Source organism: Gadus morhua, chromosome 2, assembly GCF_902167405.1.
Source record: "Gadus morhua chromosome 2, gadMor3.0, whole genome shotgun sequence".
Taxonomy (NCBI): Eukaryota; Metazoa; Chordata; class Actinopteri; order Gadiformes; family Gadidae; genus Gadus; species Gadus morhua.
In genome coordinates, this window is record NC_044049.1 from 7,861,856 (window position 1) to 7,874,325 (window position 12,470).

Sequence of the window (12,470 nt, forward strand, 5' to 3'; positions counted from 1 at the left end):
AGAAGAAAAAAAAAAAAGTGGACCGACCAAACACTAGAAGGAGTTTTAGGGTATAACTGACTGGGCTGTAATTTACAACTCCACCTATTCTGAGAAAAGTCTTCAGGGCAATTTTCTGTAGATCTTTTAACATCGTTATTCAGTCCATTTCAGATAACATGGTTTCGATTGCTCTGTTGATCGCTACCCTTTCTTCTCGCGCCATCATCGTTTTAATTTAATTCTGCAGAATGTGATACTCACTCCGTGCTTTGTCATGAACTAAAAACCAGCTTGCCCTACAACTGATTGGGCCATCAACCTTTTGTTTTGAAGTTAAAAGAGGATTGCAATCTGAACTTGCAAGCCTAGGATAGTGTCACGAGGCTAATGGGGTGGCGTGTTGGAGAAAAACATTTCCAAATATCTCTGCACTGCCAAAGCGTTGTTGGTTTTAATTAAAATATCCTTACCACCCTCCAATTCTGTTTAATAGCTCACAAAACAATGTCTCTTCCATAAAACACTACTCACCACTAGCATTTTAGGTTTACAGCCCTCTTCTGCAATGAGACACGATTGTGTTTACAGTTCCAACATGGCGAAGATAATGCGAATGGATCTTGTAAAATCCTGCCATGCATGTTACGGGCGGGCGGGAAGTCTGTAACCTAGTAGCTCAAGTATCCAACAAGGAAATAAGTATTAATGTGTTTGGCTCTGGGACACAGTAAAAAAGCCCCCCAATTGTGTTTACTGATATGTCTTAGAAACGAGGTGACAGAACGCTGGATAGGACAGTTAACCCGGGAGTAAAACTGTTTTCTGATTGCCCTGCACCTGGGGGATTCTGTTCCATAATTTAAGAACAAACAATAGTAAGTGATTAAACATACAATCAAGAGCACAAAAGCCTTTTATTTTTTTCTAATTACACTGCTAGATGCCTAATGTTTTTTAGTGGTTTGAAATTGCTGAATCTAATGAGCTCACACATATTGATCGGCTCAAAAGGCGTTGATTGCAGAACTACTGTCTATTACTACAACTACATTCTTCATTCGAACTTTAACTTAATTTTTGCACTCAGAATTGAAGCTAAAGCCAATCACTATTTGTTCACGTTTGTTTATACATGTATATATTATCACAGGTGTGTTGTAAAATTTGAAGTGCTATTTCCCGAAGAAAACTAGAACATTACTATAAGCAGTAACGGGGGCTGTGCTCTAGAATTTGAATTGTAGCATCATTGTAAAGATGAGTTGCTCACAATCTCTCAGTGAAACATAACGGGTAAAAATAAATAAATAAAGTGCATTATCATAACCAATAAAACTTGATATTGAGGCTGCTGTAGACATTTTAAATGAACACCTCAAGAATGAGCTCTCTCCCAGGGTTGAACACAGTAGTGTGCAATTATTATACAGACCGGCCATGTTTGATTTTGTCGATTATTACATTAGTTAACGTAGATTATATTATAGTATATTAAATTAGGTTAATAGTGGCCTGTATTTTATGTCAAATTAAAAAGGCAGCAGCTGATATGAACAGATGTGCACATGTTCATCGTCAAACGGTAAAAGTTAATTTACATGTAGATGCGTTCAAACATTTAGCAGAGGTGCAGCGCCTTGCCTACAGCTTACGTTAATAACGCAGCCTGATGGTTTATAAAGATTCGAGGTAATTTTCCCACAGAAACGTTATGTTAGGGACCCACCCAACCAACGTGGCAATAAATTAAGAGTCCCTTGCTTTCGCCAGTGGGGCTAAAAACGCCCGAGAACCGTGACAGGGTGTTGCCAGTAGAGTTTAATTGTAATGGATGAAAACCCAAATGTAATATGCCAACTATCGCAGACAGCTTTAACAAAAAGAGAAATCACATCTTGTTAATCTTTCATGACATATTGGCGAAACAAACCAAAAATAACAGAAATTCTTTCATTTAGGACTACTGTGAAATCCTGATATACTTGGGTCAGTTTAAAGATGTGTATCCATGCATTACACAATTTATTAATTGAGCATAATTCTCAGTTTAATTCGTTTCCCTAATAATAAGCTAATCAATTGTATTTGTTTACTGTGCTGTGTATTATTTGATATAGACATAACAAAGAATGAAAGCCCTTCCTGGTGCTTTATGCAAGGGAGACCATGCAACTATTTTCAGGACAACCAGAGTTCAATGGTATCAGGAAATGATCAATCTGAGCCAGGCCATTTGTCGGGGCAGAGCCTTAGTTTAGGGAAGATGGTGGTGGCAAGAAAAATAAAAAAAAATTGTTACTAGACACTGCAACAAGCCAAACATTTGGTGGATCATAACTCCCAACTTCTAACTTCCAAGAGGCCAAGTCAAACTCATGGAGACACAATATCAGGATGTTCCAGCTGGCCTCGGGCAACACACAGAACGACATCACATGTGCTATATAAACACTACCAGGTGGTCCCCACACACACACACACACACACACACACACACACACACACACACACACACACACACACACACACACACACACACACACACACACACACACACACACACACACACACACACACACACACACACACACACAGCTAGGTGAATAAGGTCTACCCAGTACTCTCTGGCACCCTGTATTAGATAGAGTGGAATTAAACTAGAGATAACTATCTGACTATGTTACGGTACTATGAAGTAGAAGGGTGGAAGGGGAAATAAAGATTTTTCGGATTCAAAGTATAAAATGTCTTTTGGTCTCAACATAAACAATTTGACTGTGCAATTTTGCCAAGGTCAAGTTCTAGGCAAAGTGCTTCTGTTTAGTCGGCCTGTTTCACATTTCCTGTATATAGGTTAACATGGTGGATCTAGTCACTGTCATTGTATCCAAAAGCTTTGGTTATGATTGTTAAGAGCCAGGGTGAAAGATCATGGTGTAACATATTGATATCAGGGCCCAACACATAGTAACTTTTTACAACAACCATAGTCTGGGGCGGGAGGGGGTTGCAACTGTAGTTTCCCGGCATCAGTGCTGGGTAGAACTATATTCACATGCATACAAACAACTACATAGCAAAGGGCCCTTTATTTTATCGCACCTAGCCATAGCAGCTAATAAGTACTCGCTTAGAAATGGTGATGGAAGTGGTGATAAATAGCTAAAGAGTTCGGAAAGACTTAAGGGAAAAGGATTTGTTTGGATAAGATTGGCACACCGATCACAGCAGCACTACCAAAATTAAATCAAACAACTATTTTGGTGTAATCTATTTAAATTACTCTCAAATAAATTGAATGTCATAATATTATGATCCCAGGAACTTGACAGTGTAGGCTTATGTGTGCCTGAGATCTAATCAACAAAACTTTGTATTCTAAAGAAATTCGAATTGACCATTGTTTAGAGAGATAATCGTTAAAAAAGGGCTGTTAACCTCGTCAGTCTAACTTTAAATCAGTTCAAGTTCAAGAAATATATGGGGACGCCTGCATCACACCTGAGACCCAAATTGGCAACAATATCCCTCTGTCCCCTTTTTGACATAAGGACAAAAATGTTTCATAGTAATGACTGATAAGTGGAATAACATGTTCAATAGCCCAAAAAACTTTTGAGTACACCGAGATACACGGTCCGAATGTCAACGACTACTTGTGTACTGGCCACGCAGATTGTTAACTGTTGTAACTGTGCGGGATATTTAACAGCTATTTTAATGTACCCAATTGGAACATTCTGAAATGTGAAAGCATTCGGTTTAATCGCGTATTAGACAGGTCATTGTTTTGGCCAGGGTACTAGGTAATTTGCCGATTGCGTAGAAATAATGACGCAACGATGGCTCTATAGAGTGGAGTGCTCACTGGGAATCCGTGTCCTCCAAGTTACACTGCTAGACACATCACACCCGTGATCCCGTCTCAAGTTCCCCGCGTCAGATAGATACTCCTACACGTTTGCCCCCTGAGTCAGTTTATGTGGCTCATCATCAGGCCAGCTGTAGTCTCCAGCATATCAAAAGGCCAGCTTCCTGCTGCTGCACGGCCTTCGTTCGCCCCACTCTGGAATAACAGTTGACTTTTGACCTGGACATAGATCACGTTGGACCGCTGCGGAATGTCTGGAAGGGGAGGATGTGGCTCATGTTACCAAGGGGAGAGGGATGGCTTGGAGGGCGAGGGTCGCCTCAAATCACACCAGGAAGTCTGGTACAGGGGCGGGTCACACCGTGACTGACCCACATAACAGACGAGGGGACTTGAAATAATGGCAACATATCTGCCCCCTCACAATGGAAAGCTTTGAATCATTTATGTGCAGGAGCGACGGCTCGGGTAAAATGCAGGCGTGCAGAATTCAATTGAGAGTCAGAAAGAGTGTCTTTTTGCCTGAAAGCAGAGCTATAAATAATTAATGGCACCACAGTGACATGGCCAAGAACACCACCCCTCAGCTTCCACACCAGGCCTTCACTCTCCTCTTCAAATCCCCTCTCCTCATCCGGCCTCCCTCCAGGGACCACCACACCTCTGTTGTTCGTTCTCCCTGTCAATACGTGAGCCTGTCATATTGATTCAGTTTGCCATTTGTTAAATATGCATTTAGTCTTTCTGTTTCACATTTGCTATATTACACGACTAGTTGCATCAGATTCATGGATGACATTTTGAGAACATGGGTTGTGTCAGGGCTCTTGCTTGTGGTTTCTTGTGTAACATTTTTCTATTTGTAAGACAATATTAGGAGCATGGTTGTATGATAAACTGAAGAATGATACAATTTCAAATTTTACAAGCACTTTCTATCAATAGAGGAATATTTCCTTCTCCTTTGGGCAGCCAAAGATAAATGTGTTTCAAGGAAACACTGCAGCTGTGAGGTCATATGAAGACCTTAGCCGTATGATTAATTTATGCATTGTGTTATTACCTAGAACCTCAGTTTTCTGCAAGACACAGGACGCACACAAACACTAAATCAGACTGACTCTCACACAGGTGTTGCATGAAGAATAAAATGATTAAATGAATCGTAGGGGGGGGGGAATTCTGCTGACTAAAGCACAAGGACGCCTCTGTGTCTTCAGACTTAATGTGCATCTGGATTACAATGGAAGCCCAAGCTCATACACAAAAGTGTTTGTCTGCTGATCATAAGACAGATGCTATTTGTGAACCGGCACCGGGGCTTTTGGTAATTTCATTCAGCTACTGAAGCCAGCCTTTCCTTCAAAACATTCAACACTTACTAAAATATTTGGCATCACACCAGAGCTTTGCCCTGATTAAACCTGCTCAACTTGCCATCTTTTGTTCTTCATTTGATTGGTCTCACTGACTACTGGAGTTAATGTGCTTTGCCCCAAGGCTTGTACTGTAGGCACCATTGCATTCCAGTCCTTGAGGATTCTACATTAACATCCAACACTCGTCCGAGGTAGAAAGATGTCTGCCGAGGCAATTCTCTATTCTATTGATTTTCTATCTTGTGACCTTGCTAACGTTGTTCAGAGGAGCTCACCACTGACTTTTAATGACCACAAGGAGGTTTGCCAGCTCATGACTACAGGTTTAACATTGACGTAAAAAACAGATAATAACATCCTCGTACAAACACATGTGGCCGCTATTAAACCCACGATTACATGGCATTACTTTGACCAAAAGCTATGCCACAAGAATACGAATTTAGGCAAATGTCGATTTTGGCCAAGTCAGGCTGATGAAAAGAATATGTAGGATTGGGGGAAACTAAGACCACCTCATTGCCAGTAATTGCCTCCAAGGACATAAGCTCAAGGAAACATTCCACATGCAATGCCTGAAGTCCTGATGAGTCAGTACATGAGAACATAGACTGACTCACATCGACTCAACATGACTCAGGCCTCTGTAGCAGGAAACTAACTATATTGAGCTGGGCTTCCAAGTAAACGCTCAGCCCCCTTAGTGAAAGAAAAAGGCCTAACCCATCAAGGAACCAGGAGAGGTTTCAAAACCTTGGCTAACGCTAAATACACACACACACACACACACACACACACACACACACACACACACACACATACACACAACCCACCCCCTCTTTCCTTTCCAGTCCCCCTCCCCCCTTTCCACCAAACACACACATACACACACCCACCCACACACCAGGAGGTCACTTGTTCTTAGCTTCTGGCAGAATTCTTGAAAACAATACAATTCCTGAGAAAAACCAAGTAGATTCTCGTACGTTTGGTCAAAGCACTCACACACTTTCTGTTACAACTGACAATAAGAAAGTCCCTTAAGAACCATGAGCTAAGCGGTCTTTTATCACATATTATAGCAATTCATCATTTTGTTTGTACTGGGCCAATGACGTAAGCTAGTTTGAGGAAACTGTCCGGAGTTTCTGAGAGATTCTGCCCTATGAGAAACATTACCTTTTCATGGAAACAGAGTGTGCAATTTTTTCCAGAAGGGCATCCAGTTTCTGAAAATCCAGCAAATCGTTTGACTTGGCATGCATCTTGTAATCCATTTAAAACACGCCACAGAAAGATGGCGAAACTCCAGTAAAAAGAACAAAAAGACAAGTTTTCCTGTCCTCTCCTAAGCCTTCTCTCAATCACAAAACACAGGAAGAGATTCACTCTCAGGGTTCCAGTTTGTATCGTAAAATCCCGGTCATTTAGGTACTCTCGTTTAAATCCATTTCGAGTACTGGGTTGTCTGTATTTCCAAACTACAAAAAAAAGAGAAGACAAGCCGGGAGCTCGGGAGGTTTTTCGGCCAAGAAGTGCGGCTGTAGGGGCCTGCTGCCTGCGGGTTGTGTTAGCTGTGAGAGCCGGTCTTTTCCCTGCCCCATCCCCCTCTCAGAAGCACAACGGCCCAGTTGCCACAGGCTCTTCGCTCCATTGTGTGTCTCCTCTCCCAGGGACTCCCCCACTCAAATGGACACCAGTGGCCGAGGGTGGGGGGGGGGGAGGAAAGAGAGGCCAGAGACGGTCCGCCGACAGCGTACAGGAGGCGGCACACCGATTCAGATTCCCCTCGATCGGTCTCTCTCCCTCCGGTATAGCGGCGTGCTGTTACTCAACAGTAAAAATGGCTCTGCTGCTTCCTCATTCAGTGGTGCCTCAGCCACACACTCACCCCTCCCTCTTTTGCTCTCCTACACACATACACACACACACGCTCTATCGGCCCCTCCCCTTCCCCCTTCCCATTGCTTGAGTTCCCCAGCGCTCTCCCTCTCTCTGTTACACCTTTTGTCATCCCACCCCCTTTCCTCAAAGCCCCCCACCCCCCCCTCCATCGATTTCACCCTGCCCTACCCCCACTCACTCCTTTCCTTAGAGTGATCTTGCGTGTGCCTCACCCACCAATTGAAGAGCTCCCTTATTCGCCCGCCCTCCCTCCCTCCCTCCCTCCCTCGCTCTCCCTCTGCTCCTCTCTCACCATCGCTCCGTCCCTCAGGAAGCGCTCACATTATGGCTAGACTACGCCAATACAAAAGCAGCCGTGCCAAGGCCTTGTGAACTTTGAGACTAATGGGGGAAAACCAAAGACATCAGGGGGGAGGAGGCACTACGGTAAACACTGCGCAATCAGACAAATGATACACAGCTGTGGACCAACACATCTCATATGAGCCCTCATTGTTGTTGCCAATAGGTGTCGAGATATAACGGCCATAGTACAAAAAGTTATGTCAAATATATAAAGAACTCTTTATTTGACTGATATTACAAACTAAAAGACAAAGACCCAGTATGTGAGACATTCAAATTGCACAACTGGGAATATCTCTTATGATCAAACACTACAAAATTTGAGGAATGTCCACGAGGCTTCACAAGATAGAAAGAGGAAGTGTGTCTGGGGGTAATCTTGTGACCAGACCTGCCCTCTACTTTCTGTCTCACACAGTCATAATGAACACACTAATCAGTGTTGGGACACATCACACCAGGGTGTCCCGCGTCATTGGTATGGATAACCACAAGCATTCCAACAAATCTCCCACTCACAATTATAGCTTGCCAATGGTTTGGTCTATAACTAGAACAAAGATTTAAGCCGTAAACTATCAAACGCTCCAAGGTCTTTGTGGGAAACAGCACCTTAAATTCACAGCCATTTAGGGTTTGAGTTCATTTATTTATTCTTAACCTTCCATGCTCAAATGCTGAAACGTAGATCTTCCTATTGCTGTCAATTAATCAATTACGGCCTGCAACGTCTCCTGCAGCGCACAGGCAATCTGTTTAGGGCCAAACTCTGCAAGCAAACAACTCTTGCGGAGCGATGGTTTTTGACACAAGCCGTGTTACTGGAATATGTAATGCAGCATTATTAACAAGATCAACTGACAGAGGACAATAGTAGAGGCGGGAAACAATTGCAGAAAGAAGGGATGTTAAAATTGCACCTTTAAATTTAGAGTTGAAGATCAGCTGTGTAGAGCCGGAATCTTGTGTGCTGCTGATATATGCAAACATCAGATCTGGGCGATAATTCAATATTATTAGAACCTTCATTGGGACAGCCAGTACAAATTAAAATATTGTCAATTAAATTGGTACTGTACACTTGTGAGGTTTTAAAAAGCTTTAGAAAAATATAAAATCTTCATTGTTTCTGAACCCTGCTTATTTGAGAAATGGGAAACACACCTTAACACTTTCCAGGTTGCCATTGCTAAACATTCAAGTTGGTCCCAAATTTGGAAAATGGAGGGCCTGGCCTCCCTCCATTTTCCTTACACAAGATAAAAATGCTGACTTAAGCGATTTCTGAATCGTAGGCAACTGGGTGGGAGAAGCGAGGGGAGGGATGAATATGAAAATCCATTTTTAGTTGTTAGGCTAGTGAAGCATATGCAGTCTCACTAAATTATCATTATGGTTACATGACCGCCTGTCCACAAGGTTTAACCGATTGCATCCTCAGTCGGCGGGTTTCAACAGAAACTATTCAACCAATTACAGGCATCTTAGAGTGATACTGATTTTAATGCAATAATCCTGCACCAACAGCATAGTGCTGCTATTTGAATGTTGCACATTAGTGAGCACAACTGTACACAACATAGCCAAAATGAGCAGTTAATGTGCAAACAGTGGTGGCGGCTAGCATGCTGTAGTTATCTCCTGCATTTGGAGGGAGGCAACAAGACTGAGCGCTTCACATCATGGAGGACTATGTAAGGAATAAACCACGACAGGGATTCATCTGTGGTAATGCAACCTTGGCCTTATCACCACCCCCGTCACACATTTTCTAATAATGGGACTGCCCAGAGTGGCTTACTCTGATTATAACAGTTACTGCAGATATTAAACTCAAATGGTTAGGGATGCAACATCACAAAACTCACGGTTCGGATCGTGTCAAGGTTTGTGAGTCATGGGTCGGATCATTTTTGGATTGACAACGAAAAAAGATAACAAGACAAATGTGACTTTAAATAAAATCTTCAAATGTGTAAACCAAATAAAGTGAAAAATTTGGTAATAATTTTATTTCAAAAAATTGCTTGTGTCCACATTAAATAAAGCAGACATCCTTTAAAAAGGATGTCTGCATTACCTGGGGAGAGTTTAGAGTCTGCGCTCTCCCCAGGCAATGCAGACATCCTCATCTTTTTCACAATGGTATAATAGACTATAACAAATAAGGAAAATAGTCAATGGGTAGGAGCTTGACTGAAACCTGGCATCTCTTAAAATTCAAGGCCAGCCCTATTTAGCTTTTCATAGCCTTCAATGGGAGTGAAACTACAAGGATTTCCTGTTGCATCACTATAGTTCCCATAAGGGTGTAGATAGTCACAGCCAGATTATTGCGTGTCTTGTATGCACCCACACGTGTATTAATAGCTGTTGCTCTGCAATCAGGAGACTCAAGATGCATGTTATTAATGCTATGGGGTTGAGTGTTGAACCAAATATGACGCTAGTGGATGCATGAAGATAGGGGAGAAACTTCATCTGTGTGAATTAAGAACACCACCAATGCGAGCGTGTTAAAGACGTAATCTTCAATTTCAACAGCCTTTCACCCTGCCCGAATATCGCAGGAACATAATCAGTGATGGATCGGTTTTATTGAAGCAATCAATAGTATGCACAACAAAGTAATCATTAGTTGCAACCCTAAACACAAGGCTGTACGTGTTCATGGCCATAAAGCTAATGACTTGAAGAGCATACATAAACACGATAATAACTACCAGAGCCTGACTGACCCTTTACCTAAGTCTACCACACACGCACACACACACACACAATGAGATAAGGTGAGTAGCACTCATTACCCTACCACATCATGCAGCTGATGACCACTGAGCTCTGCTGTTGCGCAGTGCCTTGTTTCCCCAGATGAATCTAGCAGGAACTCCCCTAATGAAGCCTCAGACACCATGCTCACTGGCCAGCTCCCCTGTCCACGTGCCATATGCAACCTTCCCAGAGACAATACAGCAGCTGCCAGTGTGACAAAGCCAACCAACAGTGACTTAAAGGAGGCCAACCCAATGGCCCTGTCATTTGGGGGGGGGGGGGGTGTGAGAGAGAGAATGGGTAGTGTACATGGGGAGGAGACTATGTCAGGGAATCTGAAGGCACTCCCATTAATCATCCAACTACTAGTGCCACGCAAACCAACAGGGACTGCTGAAGGAAGTAGGGACATCCAATAAGCTAACTTTCCATGGTGTGTGTTCACGTGTGACTAGAAGGCGCTCAATAAATGCCAACAAAATGTCTGCTATCAAGACCATGGAAGCTAAATGTCAAAGAAATGCAATTTATCATTTCATTATTTTAAAGTGTATGCTTTGTATATCCAGACTCCAGACACATATGGAGGGGGATAACAACAAAAAAAATTGCCCTCGTTTCCGCAACCAGAAATTACAGTTTTTGGGTGATGATGTTTGACCCATTGTCAAACTGCAGACTTGCAGACCTGGACTTGAATGGAAAACCCTCCAAATAGGCCACGATAACTAGCAATATTTTGTAATTGGAAATGATGCTCATACAACAAGATATGTACATTTAGGCTGATAAATACCTTTACAATTATAACATGATGAATAGGTTGTGGTATAGTTAACTCTCTCCTCGCACTTTCTAAACAAAGATGCGTTTGAATAGAATTTGATGGTTGATATATCGTTCAGAGCACACGCTAACCAAAAACAGGCAGCCCATAATAGTGACTAAAGAATAAAGACAAAAATCATTCAAATTTTTAATTTTCCTCATGCAGTAAGATTGTTCACTTTTCATGCAGGTCTTTCACAAGTAGGCCAAGGTTTGAGTTACCATAGCAACTAAATCTAGCAAGGACAGGCAATACATTTAAAGCAGGGTGACAAAAGATGTCCCCTGCCTTGTTTGTAAAGTCAAGAATAAAAAATAAAAAAGACCTGCCCACCTAGTGAAAAAGGTCCAGTAATGACAACTACAATATGCTGACAATAATTTAAATAAACACAGTTCTTAACACAGTCGATACAGGATTCAAAACAGAAGCAAAGCTTGTTGGCTTATGTGACCCACTACACCTCTGAACTCGTTTGCCTTCAATATGTACATAATTACCCTTGTGATTGTAACGCAAACAGCGAATGAACCCAAATATAGTCGGTGAGTATATAGGTTAGTCAGGCTGCCTAAGTGGACGTGTTTATTTGACTTATTTCGTTTTGACACAAAGAAAACAAGAGGATACAGAACAATAAATATATCGTTGATAAATAACACTTCCAATCTATTGCATGAATTCGTTCAGCGGTTGCTCTAGTCTCAATAACATTCACCCATAACCAGTATACGGAATATAAGAATAAGAAATATAAAGAACAGATTGATGAACTAGGTCTTCAGAAAACCCGAAGACACATAAATAAATAATAATGATAAAACAAAGCAGAATCCCGGAAGACAAAAACACAATCAGCAGGGATATTAACCTAGATGTAGGCTACGTTATGTCAAAATACAGAGGCGATACTCAATTCTACCGTGGTATAAACACTGAGAACAATAAACAGACTTATCGCAAGAACGAAACAGAAAGATTACTGGAATATGGAGAATGTAACTGGCATACCAGGAGGTTATATTACATAAAATATGACCGTTGTTGGCGAACGACCGACGGAAATCTTAGATCACAGGCCATACGGCTATGGTTATTTCCTGGCTGGTGGTGATCCAAATGGGTTTGAGAGTAACCTCCGAGACTCGGGAGAACAATGTCAGTAACAAGTGATTGCGAGATGTTTTCAAATTGATATACGATCTGATAACGGGCCAAGGGGAGGTGTATGAAGCTACATCTGTGCGGGAAAGGCTCCTTGGAATGCATTTACTGCAAATAGACGGAGCCCGAATGAGTGTGCGCCATCATCACCGTGACGATGTAACTAGATTGCCACAACACAAGGCAGGCGACGGAGTACAACCACACTAAATACATATCCGAA

At 42.1% G+C, this 12,470-nt stretch overlaps 1 protein-coding gene across 7 annotated transcripts in view; it reads right to left on the minus strand.

Annotated features, from left to right (window-relative positions):
• Window positions 1-12,470, minus strand: part of brd4 (bromodomain containing 4) — a 31,369-nt gene that overhangs the window by 18,501 nt on the left and 398 nt on the right. For 2 of the 7 annotated variants that reach the window (XM_030377377.1, XM_030377370.1), the window contains exon 1: window positions 6,412-6,842. The exons of 1 other annotated variant lie outside the window; for it this stretch is intronic. In XM_030377377.1, coding sequence (XP_030233237.1) covers window positions 6,412-6,509 — 98 coding nt within the window. In that variant the 5' untranslated portion in view covers window positions 6,510-6,842. Of the gene's footprint in view, window positions 1-6,411; window positions 7,260-12,470 lie in introns of those variants that run through there. 4 more of the 7 variants (XM_030377337.1, XM_030377346.1, XM_030377328.1 and 1 more) reach the window with 3 other exon arrangements.